This window comes from Armigeres subalbatus, chromosome 3, assembly GCF_024139115.2.
Source record: "Armigeres subalbatus isolate Guangzhou_Male chromosome 3, GZ_Asu_2, whole genome shotgun sequence".
NCBI classification, from domain to species: domain Eukaryota; kingdom Metazoa; phylum Arthropoda; class Insecta; order Diptera; family Culicidae; genus Armigeres; species Armigeres subalbatus.
Window position 1 is genome coordinate 183,519,099 of NC_085141.1, and position 17,103 is coordinate 183,536,201.

The 17,103-nt window shown below is 40.5% G+C and overlaps 1 protein-coding gene and 1 long non-coding RNA gene across 4 annotated transcripts in view; one reads left to right on the plus strand and one right to left on the minus strand.

The window, feature by feature from the left end:
* LOC134220097 (uncharacterized) overlaps positions 1-17,103 on the minus strand; it is a 32,670-nt gene that overhangs the window by 1,568 nt on the left and 13,999 nt on the right. Inside the window, exons 1-4 of one of the 3 annotated variants that reach the window (XM_062699074.1) lie at positions 15,296-15,534; positions 9,295-9,964; positions 8,823-9,167; positions 6,409-6,710 (exon numbers count right to left, since the gene is read on the minus strand). In XM_062699074.1, the coding sequence (XP_062555058.1) occupies positions 6,409-6,710; positions 8,823-9,167; positions 9,295-9,964; positions 15,296-15,377 (1,399 nt within the window). In that variant the 5' untranslated portion in view covers positions 15,378-15,534. Of the gene's footprint in view, positions 1-6,408; positions 6,711-8,822; positions 9,168-9,294; positions 9,965-10,122; positions 10,231-15,295; positions 15,535-17,103 lie in introns of those variants that run through there. The other 2 variants (XM_062699076.1, XM_062699075.1) reach the window with 2 other exon arrangements.
* Positions 1,988-2,534, plus strand: LOC134220101 (uncharacterized). Its single transcript, XR_009981763.1, has 3 exons — positions 1,988-2,219; positions 2,285-2,416; positions 2,477-2,534. It is a non-coding gene; the product is annotated as an uncharacterized LOC134220101 (long non-coding RNA).

The following is a 17,103-nucleotide window of genomic DNA, read 5'->3' on the forward strand; positions in this document are numbered from 1 at the left end:
AGATTATTACATGCGTTTATCAAGTTTTCTCACTTGCTATGCTGGATTCTTGCCGACGGAATTAATGAAATAAAACGTAAACATCTTACACATCTCAAACAAACCTCCGGTGGTGCAAAGGTTCGACTTGAAAGATCTTCCATCTTGAGCTATGTCCAGCTATCGCTCTAACCTGTTGCCAGGTTAGATTTCGGTCGACTTCTTTTATTTATTTATTGAGGCTTCGCTGATTGTTTACAGATTGCGTTTCCACCCCTACGTACACGGACAGAAAACTGGTTACATTGAACCACAAATTTTGATTGTTGTTTTTAAATCGTTACATTTTATAGAAAGTATGACAAAGCTTATTGTTTCAATAAGGTTAGTTGAATAGAGGTAATAAACTATAGAGGGAGATTGTCGTTGTCGTCACTGGCGAAACATCTTTTGCTGGCGAGGATATGGCACTAAATGTCAACGAAGGAAAAATCAGAACGTTTTGACAGATAGGTACCCAACATGTTTGGGGACGATAACAAAGGGAACCGCAGCGACAATCGTCCTCTATAGTTTATTACCTCTATTGTTAGTTGAGATAATATCAATGACGAAGTATTATTATTTCTACAATACTTCTGAAACGAGCTTTTTGAAAAAAGCTTGAAAGAAATTGTTTATACATTTGAAAATAACCTCAGTATGATTTTGTAAACAAAATTTAATTACCAAAATGATTAGGTGGATATGAAGTTAAACTTGCTGTTCATTGAATGCACCATGCCTACTTTGCAAATGCCGTATGGGTATGATAAATGCCACGATCTTTTATGTCAAACCGCTGTTAGCTGACGAGGTATAAAATTGTTTTGGCGTTTACGTTTTGACAAGGCAAGTGATTTTAGCAAATTGCTTAATTTGAATACAAATTGTACGTTTACAAACCTTCATTCCACTCACTCGAATGAAATTAAATTTTAGCATGTTCAACCTTCAGCAAGTCGATTGAGGCTGTGAACCATTCCACCGATTCGTTTAACTTTTAGTTAAAATTTGACAGTTCCATGGTTATTTCTCCGTGGTTAAAAATAACCCTGCTCTGGAGCATGGTTAGATTTGACAGCTCGATTGTTAAAATTTGCTCGCCAGAAAATTGGGGCCAAATCCATTTTGCTCCAAATAACTATCAATCTGTCAAAACTCAAATGGGTCGGCTTCGGGGTAAAATTTTAACCACGATGGGAAAATAACCATCGAACTGTCAAATTTTAACTAAAAGTTAAACGAATCGGTGGAATGGTTCACAGCCTGAGTTGCTGAATTACTCACCCTGTAGAAACGTAGCATTAATATAATAAATGGTAGTTATAACACGTGTATTGTAATTCTTTTTTCCCAACTAGGACATTGCTGACTTGAAGCACTTCCTCTTTGTTCTCTACAACAAATTTACAGGATTCCAATATGTCGCTAAATAGCTTAATCAGCATTATTAATTATTAATCAGACGTTTGATAAATGTTTTCGCTTAACTTAGCAAATGCTGCTCGATAAATGCAATGCCATACGCTAGGAGAAGAATGAATTTTGTCATTAATAGAAAAAGGAGAATCATGAAAAATATTTCACAGCGAGGTGTAGCTTTAAAAAATAATTTTGAGATTTTCAAAATGATATTTATTCAAAAATAATTTAAAGCTTGATGTTAGAATTTTGATTATCTACATTATACAATATACATATATTAATTTGATTGTTAACGACAATATTTTTTTTTTCTTGAGATGATTCCGGATATGGTACTACTTTTAATGTTTATTAATTTTCTAATCTCGCTTAAAAAATTATTTTCAAAAAAATCTCTGTTTGTAATTTTTAAAATTATTTCAAATATTCAATCAGGGTCGTACACTTATTCGTAAGCAATTTTTCTGGGATTTTCGACTCCCCCCCCATGAGGGATTTTTTTCATACGAATGATTTTTTATTTATATAGTGCGTAAGAAAACGACCGAACCTCCCTCCCCCCATTAGTGCTTACGTAATATATGTGTACGTTAATTACCTGTTAATTGTTTTTCAAAAATAATTAGGAATTTTGAAGTGTTCGGCTAGATTTTAGTGTAAACAGTTGTGAAAGTTTTGAAATCCTGGTTTTCATCAAGGGTTTTCAAAAGTGTTTTGATAATATATATAATATATACCAACGATTGTTAGATTAATATTTGTCATTCATCAAGGTAAATGTTTTGCATTTTTGGTTTTAATTAGAAATATTGTTTTAATCATCTTTTGATTGTTACAGGACATAAAACTCCTCCAACACTCGAGAAATTTATAGTTCTGGTTGTTCAATAAATTCCACATTATCTGGAGGCCTGAAGCACTAAATTGGACATATAGTGATACGTTGCGTGATAAGTACGTTTCTAAATCGGTAAGCAAATTATTTCGTTTTCATTCCAATTTGCAATAACAAAAAAAGGTTTGCTTTCAGATCGGCACTAATTTCATCTCTACCGCGGAACGCAGGCGGAAGTTAAAATAAAAATGTGGGCTGTACTGTTCTTTATACTTCCAAAATTGTTGAAGATAATAAATACATTAGAAATAAAGACAATAAAATTGAAAATATGTAATCAAATTGAATAAAATAATTCAAAAAGAAAAACCCATCAATTCAACAATGGCGATGTTTGAATTCAACATAAATCTCTTGTTGAATCAATAATATTATTGTAGTTCAACGAAACTTTCCGAAAAGCTTTTTTAAGCTCACGCTTTCCAAGCTTCTATAAAAACAACAATATTGGATTGTTGAAACAACAATAATTCTTGTTACCGCCAAAACAATGCGAAAGTCTTTTTGAATTTATGTGAATAATTATTGTTTTTAACAGAGTTTTTTCTGCGTGAACTAGGATGTAATTTGATCGCGTGATCGGGTGGTGGCCGACCAACGAGAGAATGTGCAGGTTGAGGATCAACGGCCGGTTCTTCAACTTCAGCATAATCAACGTCCATAGCCCACACTCCGGAAGCACTTATGATGATAAGGACGCATTCTACGCGCAGCTGGAACGTGAGTACGATAGCTGCCCAAGCCACAACGTCAAAATCATCATAGGAGATTTGAACGCTCAGGTTGGCCAAGAGGAGGAGTTTAGACCGACTATTGGGAAGTTCAGCGCACACCGGCTGACGAACGAAAACGGCCTACGACTAATTCATTTCGCTGCCTTTAAGAATATGGCCATTCGCAGCACCTACTTCCAACACAGCCTTCCGTATCGGTACACCTGGAGATCACCACTGCAGACAGAATCACAAATCGACCACGTCCTGATTGATGGACGGCACTTTTCCGACATTATCGACGTCAGGACATATCGTGGCGCTAACATCGACTCTGACCTGATGTCGCCACTGTATACGCGCAGCATCTCGAGGCAGCGTTGCCGGAAGAGGGTGAGCTCGATGGGGCCCCTTTTGAGGACTGCTGAAATACAGTTAAAGCAGCCATTAACGACGCAGCGGAGAACAACGTCGGGTATATGGGACGAAGTCGACGGAACGATTGGTTCGACGAAGAGTGCAGACAGATTCTGGAGGAGAATGACGCAGCGCGGGCGGTCGCGCTGCAGCAAGGTACCCGGCAGAACGTGGAACGTTATAGACGGAAGCGGTGACAACAAACCCGCCTTTTTCAGGAGAAGAAACGCCGCCTGGAAGAAGCGGAGTGCGAGGAGATAGAACAGCTGTGCCGTTCTCAAGAAACACGCAAGTTCTACCAGAAGCTCAACGCATCCCGCAAAGGCTTCGTGCCGCGAGCCGAAATGTGCCGGGATAAGGATGGGAGCATCTTGACGGACGAACGTGTGGTGATCGAAAGGTGGAAGCAGCACTACGAGGAACATCTGAATGGCGCTGAGAGTACAGGCAGTGAAAGTCAAGGCAACGGAGGAGATGACTACGTCAGTTCAGCCGACGATGGAAGCCAACCAGCCCCCACCTTGAGGGAAGTTAAGGATGCCATCCAACAGCTAAAGACCAATAAAGCAGCTGGTAAGGATGGTATCGGAGCTGATCTCATCAAGATGGGCCCGAAAAAGCTAGACACTTGCCTGCACAAATTGATAGTCAGAATCTGGGAAACTGAACAGCTACCGGAGGAGTGGAAGGAAGGGGTTATATGCCCCATCTATGTACAAGAAAAGCGACAAGCTGGAGTGTGAGAACTTTCGAGCGATCACCATCCTTAATGCCGCCTACAAAGTGATATCCCAGATCATCTTCCGTCGTCTGTCACCATTAGTGAATGAGTTCGTGGGAAGTTATCAAGCCGGCTTCGTTGACGGCCGCTCGACAACGGACCAAATCTTTACTGTACAGCAAATCCTTCAAAAATGCCGTGAATACCAGGTCCCAACGCACCATCTGTTCGTTGATTTCAAGGCGGCATACGACAGTATAGACCGCGTAGAGCTATGGAAAATTAGGGACGAGAACAGCTTCCCTGGGAAGCTTACCAGACTGATCAAAGCAACGGTGGATGGTGTGCAAAACTGTGTGAAGATTTCGGGCGAACACTCCAGTTCGTTCGATTCGCGCCGGGGACTAAGACAAGGTGATGGACTTTCGTGCCTGTTGTTCAACATTGCGCTAGAAGGTGTCATGCGGAGAGCCGGGTGTAACAGCCGGGGTACGATTTTCAACAGATCCAGTCAATTTATTTGTTTGCGGATGACATGGACATTGTCGGCTGAACATTTGCAAAGGTGGCAGAACTGTACACCCGCCTGAAACGTGAAGCAACAAGAGTTGGACTGGTGGTGAATGCCTCAAAGACAAAGTACATGCTTGTGGGCGGAACCGAGCGCGACAGGGCCCGCCTGGGAAACAGTGTTACGATAGACGGGGATACCTTCGAGGTGGTCGAGGAATTCGTCTACCTCGGATCCTTGCTAACGGCTGATAACAATGTCAGTCGTGAAATACGAAGGCGCATCATCTGTGGAAGGGGGCTCCAGAAGAAACTGCGGTCAAAAAAGGTTCGCCACCGCACCAAATGTGTCAGGTACAAGACGCTAATAAGACCGGTTGTCCTCTACGGACATGAAACATGGACAATGCTCGAGGAGGACTTGCAAGCACTCGGAGTATTCGAGAGACGGGTGCTTAGGACCATCTTTGGCGGTGTGCAAGAAGACGGTGTGTGGCGGCGAAGAATGAACCATGAGCTCGCCCAGCTCTACGGCGAACCCAGTATCCAGAAGGTAGCTAAAGCCGGAAGGGTACGATGGGCAGGGCATGTTTCAAGAATGCCGGACAGCAACCCTGCCAAGATGGTGTTCGCTTCCGATCTGGCAGGTACGAGACGACGTGGAGCGCAGCGAGCGAGATGGGCAGACTGCAGAACGACTTGGCGAGCGTAGGACGCATTCGAGGATCGAGAGATGCGGAATCGAACCGTGTATTGTGGCGTCAAATTGTTGATTCAGTGTTATCTGTTTAGATGTAGACTAAATAAATGAAATGAGGATGTAATTTGATTGCACACACGTCAACTAAAATTGGTATGGAAATTATTGTGAAAACATCGAATGAAAACCGATCTTTTGTCGGAAATTTGATATGCAGTTTCCATCTGCGATTGATCGCCGGTTAAAAATTTCACAAAGCGGCCCAGTACACCGAATTAAGGAGGATTATTTCTCGATAATTGGCGCACTCCAGCCTTTGTACTTTTTTATATAGAGGGGGGAAATTAAGCCATCCAACCAGCAAGTAGATAATTCCTCGTTGCAGAACTTCATAAAGCTGCTCACTGTCATATTTATAGTTTTTTTTGTAGTTTTGCCGGAAGCTGCTCCTTTCCCGTAGCCTTATTGTTTTTCAATTATTCAATGGTGTCGTGACTTCACGCAGGAAGAGCACGTCATACAAAATATTAAATATCCAACTTCGCAACAATAATTTTCATATTCCAACTCTCGATATCTAACAATACCTGATTTTGGTTGTTCCTTCTTAGCTTGAGTGTTCCAGGCTCAAATAATTATTCTAGCATCAAAATCAGAAAATATTAAACTTCCACCTCCACAACATCAATTCTCATATTCTCACTCGCGATATCTAACAATAGCTGATTTTGGTTATGCTTTCTTGGGTTGAGTTTTCTATGCTCAAATAAACATTCCAGCATCAAAATCAGAAAATATTGAACTTCCATATTCTTCTCATACTCTCACTCGCGGTATCTAACAATAACTGATTTTGGTTATGCCTTCTTGGGTTGAGTGTTCCAGTCTGGAACTTCCAGGCTCAAATTGTCCTTTCAGCAATATTCCTGACAACAAGTACAGGTCGTTTTGTCATATAAACACGAATTGTATAATCAGGTATCCAGAATTGTTTTCCACTACTTACCACATAATGGTCGCCCTCGGTAGCATTTCCACAGATATGGTACAAAATACTCTAAATACATGCGGCATCTTGCCGTAGAGTAGCAATGGTCATGCATTTTGCAACACCGATCTATTCCGTCCAACGCCTGACCCGATCCCAGAAAGCCGCAGTAGCAACCATATCCTTTGTATATGATGGGATCGCAGCCCGTAGCACACTTTATCATCGAATACAAGTTAAAGACCGCTCGCTTGGAACGACCTTCTCGTGTCTGCGGGTTCGCTTCCTCGAAATCTCTTTCCATTTCTTCGGTCTCATTACTAAAATTAAAAAAAAGCAAATACAAAATTGGAATAATTTAGTATCTCATGTGGCAACACGATCATAATTCGCAAATTCGTTCAATAAACAAAAGACTTAAACGCCAGCAAGCAACGAACCTTCTCTCCGAAGCAGAATTGAACTCCTCACCTACAAACATAGGTATGCATTGCCGACAGATTATAGTATCATTGCATAATACGATTAGTGGGTAGGTACCTACTGGTTCAATGAAATTGAATACATTTTTGCCATTGTTGAGAGTGAAACAAAATCTAGGGCAGTAGTTAACTAGGCATCGGGCTCCGCATCGAGTTTGCTTTCTGTTGCCATTTCCTTACGCATCCCCAAAACAAGTTGCCGCCCGTTCGCTGAGAGATAAAACAGTCTCAATGGCACTGCGTTGACGCCAGTGATTGTGAAAATTATGCCAGGGCTTCTCAAACCGTGAACCGTGGTTCCCATTAAGAAGAAGAAGTTAATAAGAAAAAGGGTGATGAAAAGTTCACATGGAGCAACTCAGTGTACATAAGTTAGAATGCAAATCGCAAAATTAATGTCATTTTACGTAAAATTTTCGTCGATGGTCTTTTTCATTTTTAGGTACAGAGCATAAAATATTCACCTTCACGAAGCAACTTTGGCCCGAATTTTGACAAACGTCGCATGACATAATTCAAAACATAGAATGACTTACTCAGTTTTCTTCTTCACAGATTCATTAATTTGATTGGTACTGAGAATGGTCACTGCGTTCGAAGAACACATAATAGGCCTCGATTATATTGGTTTTTGGCGCTATGACCTATGTGGGTAATTGTTTGAATCATCATAAAGTGTTCAGTTTTACAGTAGGTAATTTATTAGTTTACGAAATCTAAGTAATTATTCACTGACTGATATTCGGTTGGAAACTGTCAGTGCTCAGCCGAATATGAACACGATTTTTTCACGAATTTTTCTTTTCTAGTGGTCTAATCATTTTTTTACGCGGATTATGAAATTTACTCGCTGTATAAGCAATTTCAAAAAATAAAAAATAAAAAAAAAATAATTAGTTTGTGTTGCCAAAATAGAATGGCTTTGTTGTCAAAATCCAATGTCGCCAAAATTGAATGGGGCTCTATATATTTTTTTTAGAAATATTTTATCATACATTCCTATTTCAATTGCCTCTGGCATTTAGTTTTTTTTTATTATTTGAATTCAACTATGTAAGAATTACAAGTTTGTGTTTCAGGATATTATGTGACTGTGTAATACCTGGGACCCGTTTTCTCTCTCAGTTTCACAAGTATGCTTATTCAAACTAATTTTTAAAGTTTGGGAATCCCTGCACAATGCGTTGTCTCGATTACTATTACCCTCACTTCTCGTTGCCTGGCACCCTATGGGTGTTGCGATCGTCTCCAGCCGGTTCGAGTGTAGGGTACTTGCGATTTAACCGCGAAGCGCAACTATGATCACTCACCATAGGCTTATGTTTCCATAAACCAACTTCGACCACGACACGCGTTGTAGCACTTCTACCCACACGTTTGTACAGTTTAGTCATTTTATTTATACCATTTATACTTGTTTTACCGCTCCGGTTATGCAATCGTAAGAAACGGAAGTTTAAGTTTTTAATCTCGACTCTTCACGTGCGCTACAAATGTTCACATCTACCTGACTACAAGTACTGGCCCGGCCCCCATATCTGGTTTATGTCGTATCATCTCGAGCCATCAAGGGAGCAAATTATAACTCAATTATGTTGGTCAAACCGGTTGGATTAGCAACAATTGGGCCGCTTAAGCGCATGAAAGCTTTAATGATTTTTGTGTTTTATTACAGCGTAAATAAATTGCACCGAGTAATAGGTACATCTCTATAATTTACAAAATAAGATAGATTTCGATGCTACGAAGGGTCAATCTCATTTCATAATCAACCTAATTTGACAATGAGGTATAATGATAAAATTCAACAAATGATAAAAAATACATAATAAACAGATTGAATGCAGTAAAGACTCAAAAGATAATGAAATCAAGACATGTGAATATGAAAAACAGAAGTACATACACAATCAACTAAATATTTGTGGCAAATATAATTAATAGACCTACCTCCAACGCCATTTAGTGGAGTGTCCGAATGCATTATTAGCACGGGCTATAAAGACATCCTCATCTCGATGAGCATCACGGCTGTTGGTAATTGGCCATCGTGGAGGCTTGCCTGGTATGGCTTTCGTTCTGTTGTATATTTCCTCTAGCTTTTCCTCCAATTCAGAGCTTATAATTAGTGCTGGATTTTTCGTTTTTTGAAAAATCGAAGCGTTTATCGAACCATTCGTTACAGTGCTTGGTTTAACTGTGGCTGTATGAGTAGGTGTCCTGAGGTACTTCAATGGATTGAAACTGGCATCTATACTTACAACTGGTTCATGGAGAATCCCCTCAGGGTTGGGCCTCGAAAATCATGGAACAAAATTAATTGTGGTGAAAACGTTAAAAGAGATATTGGAATTAAACCACGAAATTTTTAATAAAATATTCTTATTAGGAGTCGTTTTCAAATAAAATGAGCAATGCGTACCTTTCCAACACTGGATGATCGTATCGATGACTATTTATTTCCCTCAGACCTCCACTCCAGCCTTCCAATCCTAAATCATCCCACCCTACAGTTTGACTGTTCACGTATGTATAGGGTGTAAATAAGTGTGATTTCTTCGGAGACAAACTACTGTGTGATTTCTGCTTGTATTTCAATGCTTTCCGTTGCAACTCTTCTTCCAAATCATCGTTTAACTCGTCCATAAATTTGATAAAGTTGCGCTCCGTCCGAATGTTATCTGCAACAATTTCCAGCGCAATGTCTTCGGCATCCTCGCTATCTGCACTTTTTGCTGAAGATTTTGATTCCTGACCAAGGAAGTCTGTATCACTTATCACATTGTACGAAGAATTCAAACTTCGTTTGAATTTATTCAGTGACGTAACGTTGGGATACTCCGCTTCTAAGAAATCACTTTTTTGGTAAATCAACTTATGAATCTTATTCTTTTCACCACTTGGCAGTAAAAACACGTATGTAGGGTTGATGTTTTCGACATTGAACACTGATAAAATGTACTCGTTCAGGGTGTTATTTTCGCTTTGCACGTTGAGCACTTTCTTGATTCTATCTTTCATGCGGACGATGGCCATTTCTCGATCATAAATATCCAACGGTGAATGAGATCTGATTCGTTTTGGTGAATGCTCTGTTCAATTAGGACATATGACAATAAAAAGTTAATAAAATATAAAACCGTTGCAACTCAAATAGTATAGACTCTATGTTAATTTTTTTGAATTTTTTTTTTTTTGGTTAATAGAGACAGATGTATAGCCTAGTCATGCTACAAGCTTTGTCACTTACTAAAGAGTATATTGATGTCAATGTTAAAGGCTTAAAAAACGAAAATTGTTTTTATCGCTCTTATTTTAACTTTTTCCTCAATTATTAATGAGAGCTTTTCTATGCCCGCCATTGCCAAGTGCAATGGATACATAGTATAGGGCCCTTGAAGTCGAGAATGTTTCCTTTGTGGCCAGAACGTTTTGATATGACAACGGCTCTCTGTGGATGCGTGTGCACGCCACGGAGATCTGCCAAGAAGAAGCAGAGTCATGGCTTGCTGCTCCCCGATTGACACGCTGGGTATAAATCTATACACGCCGAAGGTATTTTACTCAAACACTACATTCCCCTTCTTCTCTAATTGAAAACGCAAAAAAAATCATCTAGCATAGGGTTATTTGAACCTCGGTTATTTAAACATAAGAACAAAACAACCAATTTTGTTGTATTTGAGAAACCGATTACTACCTTTGAAAGTAAACACCAAAATAAACTTGTCTCAAAATCATGGTTTTAATTCCAGAACAATAATATAGAAGTAAATAAATTTATAGTTCTTACAGATTTCATTATATTACAGCTCAACTGGTAGTCTCATTTACCAAACACAGTCAAGTGCCTACATAAAATCTCAATTTATTTTAACCAAAATTAATGCTTTTCTAGATCGTGAACCATTCTTCGTTGGTCTTCTATGCGCAGCTTGTGGTTTATCAAACTGCAAAACAAGTTTCAGCAAGCTTTTCAGACATGCCTTATGATTCTCCAAACTACAAACCAATATCCAGCGTTCTTCCAGACACGTCTTGTGATGTTGTAAACCACAAATCATTTCCAACGGTCTTCCAGACGCGTCTTGTGATTTTGCAAACCACAAACCATTTTTCGACGGTCTTTCAGACACGTCTTGTGATTTTGCAAACCATTTTCCAACGGTTCTCCAGACGCGTCTTGTAATTTTGCAAACCACAAACCATTTCCGACGGTCTTCCAGATACGGCTCTTTATTTTGCAAACCACAAACCATTTTCCGATGGTCTTGCGATGTTGCAAACCACAAACCATTTTCCGACGGTCTTCCAGACGCGGTTTTTATCTTGTGATTTTGCAAACCACAAAACCATTTCCGACGGTTTTCCAGACGCGCATTGTTATTTTGCAAACCACAACCCATTTTTCGACGGTCTTTCAGACACGTCTTGCGATATTGCAAACCACAAACCATTTTCCGGCGGTCTTACGATGTTGCAAACCACAAACCATTTTCCGACAGTCTTCCAGACGCGTCTTGCGATTTTGCAAACTACAAACCATTCTCCGACGGTCTTCCATACACGTCTTGTGATTTTGCAAACCATTTTCCGACGGTCTTCCAGACACGTCTTGTGATTTTTCAAACCACAAACCATTTCGACGGTCTTCCAGACACATCTTGTGATGTTGCAAACCATTTCCGACGGTCTTCCAGACGCGTTTTGTGATTTTGCAAACCACAACCCATTTTTCGACGGTCTTTCAGACACGTCTTGCGATATTGCAAACCACAAACCATTTTCCGGCGGTCTTACGGTGTTGCAAACCACAAACCATTTTCCGACAGTTTTCCAGACGCGTCTTGCGATTTTGCAAACTACAAACCATTCTCCGACGGTCTTCCATACACGTCTTGTGATTTTGCAAACCATTTTCCGACGGTCTTCCAGACACGTCTTGTGATTTTTCAAACCACAAACCATTTCGACGGTCTTCCAGACACATCTTGTGATGTTGCAAACCATTTCCGACGGTCTTCCAGACGCGTTTTGTGATTTTGCAAACCGCAAACCATTTTCGACGGTCTTTCAGATACGTCTTGTGATGTTGCAAACCATTTTCCGACTGTCTCCCATACAAGTCTTGTGATTTTGCAAATTATTTTCCGTCGGTCTTGTGATGTTGCATACCATTTCCGACGGTCTTCCATACACGTCTTGTGATGTTGCAAACCACAAACCATTTTCCTACGGCCTTCCATACACGTTTTGTGGTTTTGTAAACCATTTTTCGACGGTCTTTCAGACACGTCTTGTGATGTTGCAAACCACAAACCATTTTCCGACCGTCTTCCAGACACGTCTTGTGATTTTTCAAACCACAAACCATTTCCGACGGTCTTCCAGACGCGTTTTGTGATTTTACAAACCACAAACCATTTTTCGACGGTCTTCCAGACACGTATTGCGATGTAGCAAAACACAAACCATTTCCGACGGTCTTGCGATGTTTCAAACCACAAACCATTTTCCGACGGTCTTCCAGACACGTCTTGTGATTTTTCAAACCATTTTTCGACGGTTTTTTGACGCGTTTTGTGATTTTGCAAATTATTTTTCGACGGTCTTCTGTGATGTTGCATACCATTTCCGACGGTCTTCCATACACGTCTTTCAGACGCGTTTTGTGATTTTGCAAACCACAAACCATTTTTCGACGGTCTTCCAGGCACATCTTGCGATGTTGCAAACCACAAACCATTTCCGACGGTCTTGCGATGTTGCAAACCACAAACCATTTTCCGACGGTCTTCCAGACACGTCTCGTGATTTTGCAAACCATTTTCCGACGGTTTTTCAGACGCGTCTTGTTATTTTGCAAACCACCAACCATTTTCCGACATTCTTCCAGACACGTCTTGTGATTTTGCAAACCATTTTTCGACGGTCTTCCAGACACGTCTTGTTATGTTGCAAACCACAAACCATTTTCCAACGGTCTTCCAGACACGTCTTGTGATTTTGCGAACCATGTTCCGACTGTCTTCCAGAGGCGTCTTGTGATTTTGCAAACCACAAATCATTTTCCGACGGTCTTCCATACACCTCTTGTGATTTTGCAAACCATTTTCCGACGGTCTTCCAAACGTGCTTTTTGATTTTTCAAACTGAAAACCACAAACCCTTTTCCGACGGTCTTTCAGACACGTCTTGTGATTTTGCAAACCAATTTCCGACTGTTCTTCTGCGCCTTGTGATTGCAGTGGGCGTTTGATGACATCATCATTTCCTTCCCATTTCCGAAATATCGTAAAGCAGGTTTGACAATGCTCCCCAAACTCGCTAGAGTTAAATAAAATATCATTAGCAAAACGCTGAATTCGCACCCTTACAAATGAGTACAAATGCCGTAACCCTCTGCGCGTTTCGATGGGACTCGAGAATACCTCCGAAACTCGAACTACGCATATCACTCGATCCATCGATGCCTTGACCAATCGTATATGTTTAACCGGAAATCCATGTTCGTGTAATAATTGCCATAGCTGATCTCGATCGATAACATTATATGCGGCTTTGAAGTCGATGAATAGATGATGTACGGCCACGTTGTATTCGTGGCATTTCTGCAATATATGGCGTACGGCGAACACCTGGTCCGTCCGTGGTAGAGCGTTCGCCCATGAATCCCGCTTGTTACTGCCCAACGAATTATCTTGCAATTGGTGTTAGTTGGCGGCATCAAATTTGGAAGATTACCTTATAGGCGGCGTTTAGCAATGTGTTTGCACGGTAGTTGCTACAGTCCAGCTTATCGCCCTTTCTGTAGATGGGATACACGATGCTTTCCATCCACTCCTGCGGCAGAATTTCCTCCTCCCAAATCTTGGTAATTATCCAGTGTAACGCTCTAGCCAGTGCTTTACCACCGTATTTAAATAACTCTCCTGGTAGTAGTTGGTCCACCCCAGGAAAACGTGTGTCTAGCGCGCGTGCTCCCATGTTTGTCACCATACCGCCCTCGTTTCCTGCCACATCCGAAGACATTACAATTCAGGTGCGCTTCGTAGCGCTGCCGTCACCTTTGGATCACCTCAAGCTCTTCCGTAAGAAGATTTCCTTTTATGTCATAACACATGTCGTGAATGGTTCAACTTCTCACAGAACTTCCGTGTGTTATCAGCGCGGTCCAGTTGCTCCGTCTCTTCAGGATCTAGATCTTGTGTTGTACACTGTCAAAAGTTTTGTGCGCAGACATACTGCAACGAGGTAGTGGTCGGATTCAATATTTGCACTGCGGTAAGTACAGACGTTCATGATGTAGGAGAAGCATTTACCGTCGATTAGAACATGATTGATTTGGTTTTCCGTTTCTCGGTTGTGGATATTTTTACGGAGGAAGAAAGTGCTTCGGACTACCATTCCGTGGGAGGCTGCAAAGTTTATGCATCGTTGGCCGTTGTCATTCGATAGGCAGACTTTCCGGTCCGTTCAACGGTCCGTGCATATCTTTTGACGTCCCGCAGTGAGCATCCATCATATGGCATGTTGATGATGCTATAGTTGAAGAAGAGGCCTTTTATCCTGAGGTTGCACATCCTTGCGCTAATTGGCTGCCACCTAATCACCCGTTGGCGCATCTGGCCCAGCACTATGAAGCCGTTTTCCAGCTCGTTGGTAATATCACAGCTTTGATTGAAGGTCGATGCCCACTTTTCTTCACTTTCTGTCCTGTCCAGAGAATTTCCTGTAGCGCCATGATGTCGAAGTTGCGGGGATGTAGTTTATTCACCCAACCAGCGGATAGTAGATTTTAATAAAATTTTGCATAACTGTACAAAATTGTGGCATATACAATACCGGAAGATTTTAATACAATCACTGTATTGAAATCTTGCAATTTTGTATTATTTCAATACAGTATCATGATATCTCCATAGCCTTGCGAGCTAAGGCGTAGGATTGCCAATCCGGAGGTGGCGAGTTCATTCTTGGTCCGGTCTAGGATGTTTTCAGGTTGGAAACATTCTCGACGCCCTGGGCATAGTGTATCCATTGTGCTTGCCCCAAAAGATACTCATGCAAAGCAATGGCGGACATAGAAAAGCTTTCAATTAATAACTGAGGGAATGCTAATAGAATACTAAGTTGAAAAGCAGGCCAAGTTCCAGACGGAATGTAGAGCCATTGAAGAAGAAGAAGGTCATTATAAAAAGCTTACATTTTTTATTAAAATTTTGCTGAATTGATTTGTCAAGAAATTGCCAAGAATTGTCAGATTTGTTTTTTTAGGTGTTGTAAACGTATTGTATGTTTGTCCAATTATTTTGCACCTAGTTACGATTCTTCTAATATTCGGTGGCGAGCCCAAAAAAGATCTCTGCATGGAATATTTGTCGTTCGTTATCTTATCGTTAATTCTATATACGCATACCCACCAACACGTTTTGCACCCACTGTATGTAGAGAAACAATTAGGACAATCAAGCACATTATATTCGAACTGTTTGTTAAGTACATTATGCGCAGTTGATTATTTTCACGAATTTGATCACAACAAACTTCTGTGGAGTTTCCGTTCACTATAAGCCGCAAATGTTTTAACTAATCTCATTGTTCTACGGAGACATAACGTATTGAATGCGCAATGATGGTATTTTTTCAAATTAACCACTCTCTCGACTAGTCCCGATACGCAACCGACACTTCGAACATCCACCGATGAACTGCGATCACGTTGCAGCGCAAAGCATGATCAACTACAGCGCGCGAAAATTCAAAACCGCCACCAAATCTGAACATGATCTCTTCGTGATGCAAAATCTCTCTCATTCTCCTTCCTTTTCTCGATTTTCACCAGTTGCCTTTTGCTACGGTCGTTTTTCCTTGTGAGAAGGTGCCTGCCAAAGTGCCTACTGCAAACAGTGCAAACCACCCATCAACAGCATCATCTCAGGAGTAGGTTATTACCAACGTGCCTACATATTGTCACAAAGCGGAGGCAAAAGCGCCGAGGCTGCATTGCTTGGGTTGCGGATTTTCCTCTCAGATCTGAAGACGGAAAGCGAAACCAGCTTCAGAGTCGGCAGAGATGACCTTGAAAGATGCGATAACTTTTCCGCACCAGTTAAAGGAGAAGTTGCACATGTAAAGTGTTCGACTAGTGGAAAAGGTTTTGATGTAACAAATATCTTAATGTATGATGTAGCGGTATAGAAGTAATCTTTGAAGTAATAAAAAAAATTGAAAAATATTGCAATGTTTTTTTTAAATTTTTTTAGATGTTTTTGTTTTGTATTCCATTTAATTCCTACACGTTGTAATCTTCTCAGATACGTATTCCGATCTTAATTGCAATGGCCTATTCAGATTCCATTTATGATAATAAATATCATGGTAAAGAATAACTTGAGATGCCAATCCCCATATATTCCATTTTCTTTCTCCGTATTCTCTAAGTCGAAGTAATTTCCCAATGCATTTCACCTCGCTAGCTCGATGTTGTCAGAAACAGTTCATATGCATGATATACACGGTGTCGGGCCATTTGACTGAATACCGTTTGGTCGAACTTCCGTTTGCCGGACCGGGTCATGTGACCGTATGCTATGGGTCTCCGGGCCATCTATCAAAAGTTGTTTTTTTAGTAATCCTAAAGCCTTTCGGTACAACTTTGTTTGACGAGAAAGGCAAAAACATGCGAGCACTGAAAAGTGAGTAATGAAAAGTGTGTAGTGATAATTACATGAAGTACACAGTGAGAAGTGAGGAATGGGACATATCTCACATTTCATTAGAAATAAGACATGAGACGCAGGAAGTGAATTGAGAATTAAGAAGTGAAAAGTAAGAAGCAAAAAGTGAGAAGTGATAAGTGAAACGTGAGAAGTGAGAAGAGAAAAGTGGTGGTGAAACATGAGAAGTGAGATGAGAAAAGGGAGAAGTGGGATGAGAAACTGGAAAAGTAAGAAGTAAAGATGTGAAATTCGAAGTGATAAAAGAAAAGTGAAAAGTGAGAAGTAAGAAGTGAGTAAGAAGTGTAAGAAGTAAGAAGAAAATATGAAGTGAGAAGTGAAAAGTTAGAATAAAGAAGTGAGAAGTAAGAAATGAGAATAGAGAAGTGCAAAGTGAGAAGTGAGCAGTGAGAAATGAGAAGTGCGAAGTGAGTAATGAAAAGTCCGAAGTGGAAAGTGAGAAAAGAAAGTGGAAAATGAGAAATAAGATGGAAGTGCGAAGTGAGAAGTGA